This window comes from Lissotriton helveticus, chromosome 4_1 (genome assembly GCF_964261635.1).
Source record: "Lissotriton helveticus chromosome 4_1, aLisHel1.1, whole genome shotgun sequence".
Lineage (NCBI taxonomy): Eukaryota > Metazoa > Chordata > Amphibia > Caudata > Salamandridae > Lissotriton > Lissotriton helveticus.
Window position 1 is genome coordinate 1,539,959,788 of NC_136063.1, and position 14,928 is coordinate 1,539,974,715.

The 14,928-nt window shown below is 42.8% G+C and overlaps 1 protein-coding gene across 3 annotated transcripts in view; it reads left to right on the forward strand.

Annotated features, from left to right (window-relative positions):
* The window catches only part of SLC6A20 (solute carrier family 6 member 20), a 436,355-nt gene that overhangs the window by 380,100 nt on the left and 41,327 nt on the right, over nucleotides 1-14,928 (forward strand). For all 3 annotated transcript variants that reach the window (XM_078688162.1, XM_078688164.1, XM_078688163.1), the window contains exon 8: nucleotides 3,911-4,115. In XM_078688162.1, the coding sequence (XP_078544288.1) occupies nucleotides 3,911-4,115 (205 nt within the window). The remainder of the gene's footprint in view (nucleotides 1-3,910; nucleotides 4,116-14,928) is intronic.

The following is a 14,928-nucleotide window of genomic DNA, read 5'->3' on the forward strand; positions in this document are numbered from 1 at the left end:
GAGTTTTTTTTCCTGAGTATTTTGGGTCTTATCCCTTTCTTCAGTTTTGTCTGCTTCCTACTGGATAGTTGGCTCATAGTTTCTGCCAATCTTGGACTTTTCTCTGAACTATCCAAACTCATCTGTCTTTTTTCAAAGATAGGGTACTTTGGTTACAGGATTCTTTTCTTTCTTCCTTGTTATACTGTAGGAAAGTGCCCCTTTTTGTATGGTTGCCCCCCCACTTGTTGCCTGATGTTTGATGCTTCTTGACTAAGTGTGCCCTAGGCCTGTGTTCTTTATCAAAAACTGTACCTATGCTCCCACATTGGCAGTCACACAATTTCCAAACCGGAGCAACGCTAGCATAAATAAATGTCCATATCAATAGCACTCTTTTTCAAATTGTGAAGTTTCTTTTCTTCTGTTTATTATTCCAATTTCATAATTTCTTCATATTAAATCAATTCTCAGTTCTTTCCAGCCACAGGGTAACCAATTTAACAATTCTTGCCACAATCCATAGAAAAATTGTTCAGCAAATGAAAAAGCCAAAAGATCTTGCCAACACGTGTTTAGTCAGGCTTATCAGCCAACAGACTTCGTCAGGGCATAGATATGTGTATTATTTAACAGATGACAAAGCAGTATAATGTAATGAATGTCCAAAGGCCATACGCCCAAGCTAATTCAAAATTCCTCGGTATAGGGAAACTGTCATCTATTATCATAGGAGAGCAAGTATGTATATCCAAGAGCGCGGTGAGTATCCCGAGTTCAAACCAACGAGAAGGTCGAATAGTAATCCGTCTAGACGCCGTTCAAGAACACGCGCTGTGGATTTCTTTCTTTCTTTTTTTTACAGTTCCCTGTTCCTTTTTTCTTTTCCACGTTTCCAGGTCATGTATCTGCTTTCTTATGGTTGTTATAATCAGACCCTTCCAATTGCTTCATGCTTTCAGAGAGAGTATTCTTGGATCTCTATACACTATTACCACTTGCAATGTAAATAACTGGTAGTAATATTAAGCCATCATTATAATGATTGATATGGCCATTTACTTCTCCCTTGAGTAGTATATTTCCAAGCTTAGATGTTGAAATGCTCGCAGGGAAGACCAACAGATCAGTTTGTACTGATGTGCTGCTTCTGGCCCTTGTATTAGTATTGCTTGGAGGATAGTTGATAGAAGCGATGCAATACGGTCCGCTCCCCCAACTAATTTTTCATTAGTGAGAGTATTGAGCACAGTGCTCTATACAAGGCACCTACAGCTGGGAGTTGCTTTGATCTTGTTTACTCTGTTCTCAACAGCATGGTTTTGATTTCTGATGCCTCCAGCCTGAGGAAATTCCCATTTATGTACTAAAGGATGGCCGATAAACATGGCAAAATCTTTTCATGAATTTTAGGAGAAGGCTTATCAAGCTCATAATCAATGGATTGAAACATTGACCCTGAATCCCCTGATTAGACCATTCAGCGGCGACAATAAATGTTAAATAAATGTTAAAATGGATGGAAAACATGAAAAGACCTTTGGAAAACTCGATATGTAACCAAACGGAAGGGGGAGCGCCAATGGCTGAATTCTGTCCGGCAGGGAAGAGGCAAACTATTGATACTCATACCCATCCGAACCCACTTTTTCGATATGATGGACCAGGTAAGCCTGGAGGGAATGCCATTGTACATATTTTTCTCAGGTCTTTCAGCACAGCCACAAAGGTAGTCTTGGTACTTAAACCAATGTGGGAAACTATTTGGCTGACATTGAAAAACTGAAGTTCTTCAAAATATTTAGGGGATTGAAGCCCCCTTCCTTTCATCCACGAGGATCAATGCCATAAGAAAATGAGGAGTAAAGGATTTTTGGAGGTAAGAGCAGGTATTACAGCGTGGAGTGTATAATGGACACACATCATCTAGAGAGCCCAACATTAGGTAAATAACAAAGGAAGAAAGTGCCTCCTCAACAATGATCTAAAGAGCTATGAGGGGAGGAATTTAAGAGGATAAAGACTTGTAATCCTGCTGCATGAGACAGGTCACCACCGGAAGCCAGACAGTGCTACCATAAATGGCCTCGGTCTTCTCACAGAAAAAGGAGGCCAATTTGTCACATGAGCTTGAGAGGGAGCTCTGAATATTTTGGCACAGGGCTGATTGATAGGATTGGAAGCTATATTTAAAAGAGCTCTTGAGGAGTTGTCAGCCTGGGGAATGAATTCAAACAAAAAACATGTCTTATCAACAATAAGTGGCAATTTGAAGCATCTGAGTTGTTGGCGGAAGTCCAAGTGGGAAGTCCCGCCGTAGTTGATCAATTATGGAATCTAGGAGAACCCTCCATAAAATTATTTTTGCCACAAAGTGGGTGGTTTGAAGTGGAGGTTGGTGCCAGATGGAATGCTCACTTTTATTTGAAGCTCGACACACCACTTCTGAAACTGGAATTCACAGACGGCTTCCAGAGCTCCCTTCCCCTTTGGAATGGAGTGTTGAGGTGGTGAAAAATTTGAAACAGGAGTCGGTGGAGCGGTGGAGCGGTCTCCTCCCTAGAAACGGAGAGAAACAAGATGATGCCTCGGGAGAAAGGTAACTCTACAGACCTTGGTGATTTAGGTCCTCTCGAAGGATGTGGTGGGGGCCCCTCTTCAGTATATCTTTGTGGGCACTGGTTTAACCAGGATTCGCACACTGTTATACAATCTGAGACCAGTTGGGGACCTATGAGGTGCTGCGAGTGGGGAAGGTCTTCCTGGAAGGTATGGTTTCTTCCCCCTGCAATGCAGACACCCTTGCACTATGGTGCAAAAGTTCCTGCGTTGGAGCTAGGCTGCTAAGTGTAGCACCAGCGCAGGAGGAAACACAGGGCTGCACCATATTGTTGTAAATATGGTGCAGCCCTGCATTTCATAAGTGGCAGAGGGGGGTGTTAAGGCAAGGAGGCTAACGCCACGCTCTGCCACTTCTATTGTAAATATTCCCCTCAGTTTTAATAGAGTTCAGTCTGAAATATGGCATTTGTCACTGATAAAGTTTTCCTGGTGGGTCACCAGGGCCAGGAGGGAATATGAGATCTAATGTGTTGTTTATGTGCACCCTGGAGTCTGATCAGAGAAAAAGATAATTTTGCTTTGGGGCTGGTGGCTGTATGCGATAACATAAAACATATGCAGGTTATTGATCTTGAGAAGACGGTTGAGTGTGGAACAATCACAACAAGTAGACATGGGGTATCACTCAGTACAGAGAGAAAATGTAGTAGCATGATGTCACATCAGGTGCATGTGTGCCTCAGTATGAGCAAATTACGGTGCAAAATGACCCCAAGAACAAACTGACCTTGAATCCGCGAAACATTTAAATGTATAATTCAAATTTTTGCAAAATCACATCTACGTACCAAAACTAATTTAAGGTGCAAAATCACCATCGGTGCAACATCAACAGGAGTATGAAAATGCGTATAGGAGCCAATATCAAATTTTTGTGCAAAATCATTCTTGTTGCCAAATTAAGAAGTTTGTGGTGTCACATTTAGATGTATTCAGTCCGTACTGAGAAAATGTAGCAATAAGATGTCACATTATGTGCAAAAGGTTTGCACCAGTATGACAGTACATTTGGTTGACATTGATATGCAAAATCGCCCTTTCTGCAGTGGAAAATGTTTAGGATCACAAATCACATTTAGGTGTGAAATTACATTGAGTGCAATATCTCTACTGGTGCAAAGTATGCGGTATTTGGCTTCACGTTTCTGAATAAAATATTTTAACCTGGCTACGAGTTATTTGTTTTGGCTCCAACGCATTACAGGAGCATTTTACTCCCATAACTGGTGTTGATTGATATTGACATTGACAGCTGCCTTGATGCTGCCATTCATGAGTGTTTATTCCCCTCTTGTTCCGGATCCTTCAGGCTGTACAAGGGACCGGTCTGGCTTTCATAGTCTACACTGAAGCAATAAAAAACATGGAGGTGTCACAGATCTGGTCGGTGCTGTATTTTGTCATGCTGCTGACATTGGGGATTGGCAGCATGTTAGGAAACACAGCTGCTATACTCACACCTATGACAGACAGCAAGTTCTTATCGAAGCATTTACCCAAAGAGGTGATCTCAGGTAAGACTCGACTTTTCTTGCCTTAAATCCTTCCTTGTATGTTAACCATTTCACTGCCAAGCAGATCCAAGGTTCACGGTCCACTGTCAAAACGGTTTCTTGCATGTTTACACTTGAACCCATTTCTTTTATTTGAAATATTAGGCATTTTTGAACATCCTGCAAGCTGCTGGATGGCTGCTTTCATGCACAAAGATGAAGCAAAAGTAGAGGAAGAACAAACCAGAAAGGGAGTGGCAAGGGATGGGTAAATCTGAGATGTAGTTCATCAGTCTAAGAGACACAGAGCAAGCAGAACAGGTGTGTCTTCAAACCTCTTTCTGAACTTCAGGTGGAGACTGAGATCAAGGTAATGGAGGACCTGAGTGGAGTTTCAGAGGAAGAGGCCTTTGGTGTTGCAGATATCGAGTCGTAAAAAAAACATGGTTTACTGATCAAGTTTGCCCAATTGTACTGGGAAAGCTGGCATTGGGCAATGACAGACAATGACTAGATCTATTTCATATGTATGTATATATATTAAATAGATGACCCCAGAAAAGGTAGAAGAACAAATTCACAATGTCCATTAAAACTTACCCAGAAGTAACCAACTACCATTGCAGACTCCGGTCAGACCACACCATACACGCTAAGCAAAATAATGTAAATGTTGCAGTGGCCCATATTCGGAACTCCATAGCACTCTCCAAGATCATCATTTACCATGATCTGCTGGGACATTATGGTGTTACCACAAACAGACAGTTCTTTGTATGGAGTCTAGTGATCACCTGGAAACTAGGAAAAAGTATAACCTATGATAAGTGAACATTTCGGGTAGAAAGCATCCTTGTCCGTGGTCTGTGGATGTCGTCTCGTATGATAGAAAGTCAAGTTCAGGCAGGTCATGAGCAGACCTTTTGTCTTGCAGATCCTACATTTGTGTAGTAAGAAAAAATATGAATCTTTAGTTCTTGGTCCTTGAGAACTTAGAGTGCCAATTTATCAAGGGTTAAGCACGGTGGTCGCCACTCTTTCTCCCTTTGAGTTTGCCAGTAGAATGAGCAACTCCTTCCTGTAGTAACAATGCTGTCCATCACAATAATATTATTTGAAAGAGGACAGGTGTCCCTAAGAAGGTTTCAAAGTTAGAGGAAAAAGCCCAAAAAGTATAAAATGACTTATTGATAAGGTAGTAGAAAATCTTCAGAAGTAGTAACAGAGCCAGAAGAATGGATAATAATCAAAGTATTAGACTATACTGAAGGTGGAGCCCAATAGGACTGTGTATAACAGACTTCATAATGCAAATCCAATCCAGAATCCGATTCAGTGAGAAGAAACCTCAAACTAGAAAAACTACAAGGACACAAATCAAAGGTAAAGGGGGATGAATACAATGGAAAAAATCTCCATGAATGCATTGTAACACACCACCTTCAAGGAACAGCAAGCTTATGTAGTGAAGAAACAAATGTGACTTCACAGGAAATGGCACCACCATCATACCTTGGGATACGTGATGGTGGCCATGCTGGATTGGGAAGGTTTAAATAAGAGGCTCTGCCACTTTCCATGTGAGTGGAGGAATAGGAAGAACCGAGAAGAATCACAGTGTATGGAAGACTCACCCAGATAAAGGGTTTTCCCATAATAGATAGTAGAGCTATTGTTTTAGTTAGTGTATCCTTTGTACGGAAACTGTCCTTCTTGAGAGTTTGATCTTAACTTTTAGTTAAGCCTGTTGGAATTAGGCAGTGCCTTGGTGTCACATGCTCTGCAAAATGAACAATGGTGTTTTTGCCCCACTCTGTAAGCAGAGATACACACATGCACAGTTGCGGGTCTAAGTACCCGACACAGTCCGTTTCTTTGTCTGTAAGGTGAACTACCAGAGCTCAGTCCTAAAAGATAAGTCCTGCCTCAAAATAGATGTGCTCCACCGTTCTGCAGAATGATAAAGGTCAAACTGCTTAGTGCTTCAGGGAAAGTGGTGTGTGTGGATGCAGCAGTATACCTACTTATCAGGACAACCATGAAAAAAGTGGTGGGAAAGATATGGGGCATTGCCTAATGCATTCAAAGGCAGGGTATCCGTTCCTATCAAGTAGAAAGAAATTAAAGGCAGCCTCATCAAAATATGATACTGTTTCATAAGATGAGCGTTTCTCGACAAGCTCTTCTAGCAGACAGGACTTTGTTGCCCTCTTCAGGTTTAGTTACTGTAGAGACAAGATGATGTTTATGCAAAGGATAAAATATTAATGATCTTTGAGTTTGAAAGGGAATTTAAGGCTAAGAATAATCAAAAGCTAAAAACATTGATATGCAGCTTCCTCATTTCTTGGCCCATTCTCTCAATGTGGTAGTTGAACCCAATATGACTCCCCCCCTGTAGATCTGCCATTATTGGTGCCTTAGACTCAACAGATCCAATAATTAATTGCAAATTTATAAAATTCTTGATAGCCTTTGAAAAGCGGCTGAAAGCTCTTGATATCTTAAAATAAGATCTTCAGTATTATCAACTATTTTAACGACGAACACTCGGATAAAGCTCCTACCAGTATCATCCCAAATTTTGCATTTTAAACTGTACTATGAAGTAATTTTATTGATTTTATTGTAATGTTAAATTCTCTTCCATCTTCGTTTTGTTATGGTTTTAATTAACTAAACAATAAAGTTTATATACACTTGACTCCCCAACGGCCGGTCTGTCAATCATTTGATAAATTAGTTTGTTAGATTTTCTGGGGTACCACCAGCAACTGAACCAGATGGCCATAAACTGCCAGAGATCCTGGCCAGGTGACCCAACTCACTGTAATCAAACATGTCATCTGGAAACCTGCTACACTTGAGGGTCAGAATAGCTCCCCTGGGGATATAACTTCTGTTTCTTTAGATGAAACATTCAGCAGAGTTGTGCAGTGGCACCACAGATGAAAGGTGGAAGTGGTCCCTGCGAAACCTGATTGCACCCGCTACCTACTGAAAGGGAAGATCTAAAGCCTCACTGAGGCAAGTGAGGGAGGTGCAGTGAGCCGATGGCTCTGCAGGGATTGGGGCTTAGGAAAGGCGATAACAAGGAGCATGGACACATCAGCAAAATAGACTACAAGAGGCAATCTCGTGGCCAGAACTATAAGGTACCAAGGCAGGGAGCTATATGGGACTAATTTCAAGGTGCTGCTGAAATGCAGAGACTAGAACTGGACCTGTTGAGGTGCAGAGATTTAAGTACATGAGCTTTTTATTTGTAATGTTTATTGCAAACATTGAACTCAATAACGCCGATTTATAAAAAATAATAACTATTGAAGTACACACTCCATAATGGTCAAGGGCATGGATCCTATAGGTCAGAGACCTATTTCAGACTCAAACTTATTTTCTTAGAAGCCCTTAGACAGTTGTACCTCTTATCCAATTGACATTTTTGGCTACAAACTTAAATAATGAATTAACAATGCCACACTTAGAAGGGACTACTAGGAGGGCACCCTACATACCTGGCACTTGAAATACTACCCACAAAATGTAATGAAGACTTTGGAAGAGTAGTAACTATGAGGATTTGGGTGTATTATATAGTATGGCTGTACTGCCTTACAATACACTCACAAAAACTGTCTTGGGTCCAGTCAGGCTCATTTGTAAAACCTTAAGCTCAACCCTGGGTAGCTATGGCTTTGAGCAGCAAGGCTTAAACAAATGGCCTAGTGTGAAGCATTTAACAGTACCACACAATGAAATAAGAAGGCCACACAACACAAAAGAAATCAGACACCAATTTATAAAAATAGATTATATTTCTATAAATTATTAGAGTCTAAGATGAGCATGATCCACCGGAGGGTTGTGGAGATACAGGTTTTCAAAGAAAACTTAAATCTCAGTTTATCCACAAGCAAGCATTGGTTATCGTAAAGTTTGTGAATTTTGAAGAGTTTGTAAGAGTTGAGTTTTACTACTTTGGCCGTCTTGGGCAACCACATTCGACAGGGAGAAGGTCTGCGGGGCCAATAATGAGTATTTGGACAGTTACTTGGCAACAAAGTGTTTTCCAGTCCAGTTCCTTTCTTCACTGCTTGACTGCCAAAGACTTCAATGGAGTGGTCCTGATGCTGCTTATGCAGGAGATGAAAGATGCTCCAGGATGTTCTGGGTACTGTGTGGTCAACGGGGTGCCTTTAGGGTTATTCGTTGGTCTACGAGTCAGGCCACAGAGGTCGGGGTCCCTCAAAGTCCTCTTTGAGACAGTAGAAGGCCAGCTGTCGCTGGCCTGCCAGTCTCCATCCACAGCGGTTCAAACAATATCCTTTAGTGGAGGCTGATGTCCCTCTTGGACGACCAATCTGGACTCAGATTCACTCCTGGGTCCAGCATACTCTGTAAAATATTTGGCCTTTGAGGATCGGTCTTGTTAGAACTGGGGGTCTCTAGTTGGCAGAGGTAGGTACCACTGTCCAAATAGGGACCCTTGCTTCTAGTCAGGGCAAGGAGATAACCCTCTGAGATAACCCCTGCTCACCCTCTAGGTAGCTTGGCACGAGCAGTCTAGGCTAACCAGAGGCAATGCGTAAAGTATTTGTACAAACACTCACAGTAACACAGTGAAAACACCACAAACTGACTCCATAACAGTTTAGAAAAATAAAGGTATTTTAATCTAAACTACACAAGACCAAAACGTCAAAAATCCAACATACACAGTTCAAGAATATGGTTTCAAAAGAGTTCTTAAGGTTTGCGTTAAAATTCTTTAGGTTGCGATAGAATTCTCAACGTTGCGATAGAATTCTCTACTGATGCGTGAAAAGTTCACAGTTGCGTCACGTTTACTCACAGTACCTTTTAGTTGCACCAAAGTTCCAAAAGCAGAAGCTGGTGCGGTGGAAAACAAGCGATGCGTTGCTGTAGCCAGCATCCCTCATGTTAGTCTATGGAGCAAGATAGCCTTACAGTAGTGAAAAACAAAAATGGCTGCCATTCACTACCAGAGCATGTCACCTGCACTAGTACATGCTCTACCTTTTACATACACTGCACCCTGCCCAGGGGGGTACCTTGGGCCTTCCATAGGGGTGACTGGTGTGCACAAAAAGGGAAGGGTTAGGCCTGGTCAGTGGGGACACTGACCAGGAGGACATGGCAGTTCTAAACTGCATACAGGCACTGCAGTGTCAGGCCTGAGACATCATTTTAGGGCTACTCCTGTGGGTGGCACAATCAGTGCTGCAGGCCCACTAGTAGCATTTGTCATCACCAGCCCTGGCACACCCAGTGCACTTTACTAGGGACTTCATGGTGATACAAATATGCCAAACATGTATATCCAATCAGAATAACACTTTACATAGGAAGCACTTACACTCTGGCACTGATCAGCAGTGGCAGAGTGTCCAAAGCATCTAAACCAGCAAAAACGAAATCCAGCACAGCATTAAAAATACAGGAGGTAGAGGCAAAAAGATAGGGGAAACCACACCAAAGATGCCAGGTCTAACAGGTCTCTTAGGGGATCCAGTGGCAATCAGCGGTGATTCTTCTGAAGTGGCTACTGACTTGCCGAGTTGGGCTACTTAAGCTTTGTTGGCCCTGGTGTTTGTTCCAAGAGTCAGCCAACTGACACTTGGAGTCACTTCTTTGGTCTGGGGCTGGGCCGGACTTTTTTCCTAAGTCAGGAGCCACAGGCTCAATCCTCTCTTTGATAGCCCAAAGTTAAGCAGGTCCGTGTGAGGTCACTGGACAAACTGAGTGACCAAGTGGCAACTTTTTGTATGTCGCATTTCTTTAATAGTGACATTAAATTCGACTTGGGCATCAAGTCAGGTTTAATGCCACTGTTAATTTTATACCTAACAGTACCTATCTCCATAGTCCCATTCAAAAGCTGGCATGGCTGAATGGTCAGCCAGTAAATCTGTGTTATCTAATAGGACTACTAACTCTCCCACAGTAAAACAACAATTTGGAAGTGTTGCTGTCAGGCCATATATATAAAAAACATGTCCTACTTAATATTATACATCTCTCTGCCTTAGGGCTTGATACTCCTTCTTTGGGGGGGACTTACATATATTGCTAAGGGAAGGGGGACTTTGCCATTGGTTTGAATTCAAAGTCGGACTAGCAGTTTTACCACTGCTCTTCCAGTCTGCATTGGCAGGCTAGGAGCCATTTTGCGCTTTGTCACACTGAGAGCGGCACAATCAGTGCTTCAGGAATGGGTAGATAATCCGCCTTACATGCCCCAGGTACCATATACTAGGGACTTATAAGTAAGTCAGTATCTGCCAATTAAGGGTATCCAATTCGTCATACATTTTGCAAGGGGTTAGAACACTGGCACTGAGATTTGGTTAGCAGGCATCAGTGAACTGTCGTAAAACCAGCACCAGTCCCAAGGCGTGGGGGGTGAACATGCAAAAAGGGGTATTTCCTTACTGTAACTGATACTGAATGGGCAAAACTACTATAATACTAGGTGATTCCTGAGGTGATTCTAGAGTCTGGTGCAAGATATGCGCATTCAAATCAGCCCAGTATCCAGTCCGAACTGCCCTCTGAGCCATCTAGAAGTAGTTTTCTTCTTCCATTGCTTTCAGAATCTCTGTTGGTCATATCAGCAGGGGCCAAGATCTCTTGACCACATACCAGACACACTCTGTAAAGAAGGCGCGTTGATGAAGTAGTAAAACAGTAGTTTATTCATAACTTCCAACACAGTATAAGGTGGGTCAGTGCGGAGACCTGAGAGGAGCGTCCAGTTGCAGTCATCATCAGCTGAGGTCTGTCAACATTCTAGAACGCTCAGCTGATGACAGGGCGGGGGAGGGGAGGGGAGACGTGAGGGGACAAAAAGGATTGGGTGAACACTACACATCTTCCTCTTTACAGAACAAAAACAAGAGGAGAATGTTAATCACATATAAAATCATTGAGTTCCCTTGGGGGAACCATAAGTCAACCAACCCTGGTTCTCAACTGTGCATCAATGCCATTGTCAGATAAACGCTCTTCTGAGCCCGTAGAGGCTGTAAGCTGGGTGATTTGTGATTGACCAACATCTTCGTCATCCTCCCAGAAATTCCCTATTCCACCCATTGAGCTGCGGGAAGATTGACCGTGCTGTGTGTCCCTAGATTCTAGTCCATCTCGGTAACCTGACTTGCATGCGAATAACTTTGAGAAAGGCCAAACTCTGCCATCACTCAATAAGGCTGAGTTGCAAAACAACATTTCGTCCCTGAGGGGTTTGAAAACCTGCTATGACTCTTTGACATGAACCCACTCACTTTCACTCGTACCATGTCACCCACACATAAATGCACAGGATTGGAGCTGTGTTTGTTTTCATAACGTGCTTTGCAATCCTCTTGGGTTTTTTCTAAACGGTGCCTTACTTGTTCAGGTGACCTTTCTACCCTTTTATTGTCAGCTAGCCAACCCACATTGTCTTTAGACATGGGGTCCTGCCCCTCATGAGCACGAATGGACTGTGTCCTATGCTTTTGCACGGCGTAATGCAGTATGCCCATAAAGTCTTGCTAACTTCATTCCTCCATGCTAAATTGTTGCATGTGGATAGCTGTATAATGCCCTTGAGGGCCATGTTGAAGCGCTCGACAGCCCCATTACCGGCAGGGTGATATACAGACGTGGTTTTGTGTGTTATATTGTTCCTTCTCAAGTAATTGCAGAACAACTCTGAGGTAAACTGGCGGCCATTATCACTGACAATACATTTAGGTAATCCCTCCTTAATGAAAACCTCATCAAGAATTTTAACCACGCTTTGGGACATCAGTTTTGTTTACAAAACAAACTTCTGGCCACTTCGAAAAATGATCAATTAACACAAACGCAAAAACTTGTTACCCATGATCCATAACAGGTCCCATGATGTCTATGCCAATTCTTTCCAAAGGCATGTTGGGACATGGAATGGGATGAAGTGGGGGCCTGAATGTGACTTGAGATTTGTCAGAATTATAAAATTTCAGGCAGTTCCTTACAATCCTCTCTGTGGCAAGGTTGACACCAGGCCACCAGTACAGGTTTCTTATCCTATTTTTTGTTTTTCCAATAACCAGATGACCTTCGTGGCATATCTCCAGTATAGTGTGCCTGAGTTTGGTTGGGGGAATGACTTTCCCGCTTCTAAAAACAAACCCGTCCTCAAGTGATAGGTCCTGTCTCACCTCCCAGTAGGGCAACAGTTCTCTATCAACATTTTTGTTAGTGGGCCAACCGTTAACAATCATACTGCAAATTCTGTTCAACACTGCATCATTACCTTGCTCTTTCAACCACTCCTCTAGCGAAATACCATGAGTTTCCTCATGTATACTGGCAACACAGAATTTCTCTTCTGGCTCACTATTGGATTCTTGCATTAAAACAGGCTTGCGGCTTAAGAAATCCGCCACCACGTTCTTACTTCCAGGTACATATTGCACTTTATAGTTGAAATCAAATAATCTGACACTCAATCAGGCCAGAACAGTAGTTTATTCATTACTTTCAACACAGTATAAGGTGGGTCAGTGGGGAGACCTGGGAGGAGCGTCCGGTTGCAGTCATCATCCGCTGAGGTCTGTCAACATTCTAGAACGCTCAGCTGATGACAGGGAGGAGGAGGGGAGGGGAGGCGTGAGGGGACAAAAAAGATAGGGAGAACACTACATACTCTTCTGTCTTTCATGCACTGCTGTTTTACTCCTGTGTCACAGACCTACGATGATTTGACAAATAATCTGCCATAGTCTTGTATCCTGGTTTGTATTCCACTATGAGTACTTCTGTGGTTGTAACACCCACTTCTTGATTTGGGGAGGGTGCTTTGACGATGACCCTGGAAAGCAGACCTAGCAGTTTATGGTCAGTGTGTACCACAAATAAGTGCCCATACAAATACAGACGAAGTCCTTGCATTCCCAATGAATGACGATAGCCTCTCTCTCAATTTGAGATTACCTCTGGGTGATTATTCTGCTGGCATATGCTTGGGGGGCCTACTCCCAGGTTTGTCTTTGGGACAGTACTGCCCAAGTCACTTGGGCTAGCATCCACTGGGAGTAAAGAAAATGGAATGGATCAAAATAGCCAACGTGTTATCAGCGTAAATTGCTTCCTTGGTATTCCGGAAGGGCAGTTCGTAGGTGTCGTCCCATGACAATGAGGTCAATGCTTTGGTGAACTCCCAGAGGGAAACTGTGAACACTGTCAAGTTTTTTTTTCTTTTCATAAAATGTCAACAGAATTTGACTATCCCCAAGAAACTCTGCATCTTTGTCGTGGAGGATAGGTGTGGGTCTAGTTTAATGCCAGTCACCTTGGCCACCCCCTTGGTTTAGAAGTGATAACTGAAAATGTTAATATACAACTGCAAAATTTCACATTGGTCGTGAGGCCACAGTCTAGGAGTATCTGTAGGACTTTTCATTAATGATGCTAGTCAGGCCAGACAGCATTTCCCAGATTTTTTTTAAAAGCCTCCTCCACGCTTGAGATTCCAAACTTCAGACGCTTGTAGGTGCAGAGGCCCATATGAGTTGAAAAAGTTGTAATATATCATGAGTTACGATCTAGAATGGATAGTTGGTACCCAGACCAAAGGCCCATTTTTTAAAAGCAGCAGGCTCTACCTACCTCACTCACTATGTCATTGATGGTGGGTGTAAGGTGTCTCTCGCCGTTGATTGCCAGGTTTGGGAGGGGCATATCTATACACAGTTTCATCTCTTCTGGCTGCTTGGAATTATCTGTCAACACAATCAGGGATGGGTCCTTCCACCTTTTTGATAATATAAGCTTCCTCCAGTTTTTGCATTCAGCCTGCATATTTGGCCTGAGATGAAATGCTGCTCTGTGGTGACGAAGTTTAATGGACTGCACAGATTGGTGAGTGTCATCATACAATATTTCCTTTTAGACATCCTATTCTTTGACTAGCCTTTGGAAATCTTCAAGGAGGCTGACTATTTGGGTAGCATGTACTCAAAAGGCAAAATGGATGAGCTGCTGCTTTTCCGCAATCTGGCAGCTCACTAGCATACCAGCCGCTCCTTAGTTGACAGACACTCTGGCTTGGATGGTGATATTGTCATAGTTGATGTCAGTATCAATCATGCCCACTCGGGCAGGTGCTTAGGATATCCATATGCATAGACTCTGATTCTCATGAGCCTGATTGTCAGCTGGCCGCCTAGGGTCTCATAAGTCTCTTTGGCCCTTACATTAAGGGAGGTGGCAGTACCTATGACAGATGGTATTGATTTAGAATTTGCCACTTTGGGGGAGAGCAGTTTTTGAAGTGGAACTGATCTATCACATACACTGTGTGTACAGTCCCTTACCCTTGATCATCGCCCAAGTCATCCTCTCTGAGATCACCCATGGGTCTTGCTACAGATTGTAGCTCAGAGTTGATTGACATATGAGGGATATCTCTCCTCAACAAAGTGACATCAAACAGCCATCCAAACATGGAAACAGAAATGGCAACTGACAGACTTATAAGCAAACATGTGCAGCGTTCGTTCACCATGTTATCCTAAATCAGATCAGATCAAGAAATCTCAAATAAAGGGTTAGTCCTCTAGAATATCCTATTGTCTCTACCGTGTCTCTGAAACTACAAGGATTTTTATTGCCCTCATGGATGCATTTGATACATTGTGGCCAACGAAATAAACTAAATGCCATTTTTAGGCCAGAATCAGGGAAGGCACCAGTCTGAAAGATCATGGCTTTCCAAAATGCTGGAGAGCAACTTGGGCAGAAGTTTCACAATGACTTTAGAGGTGGCTCAGAGGAGTGT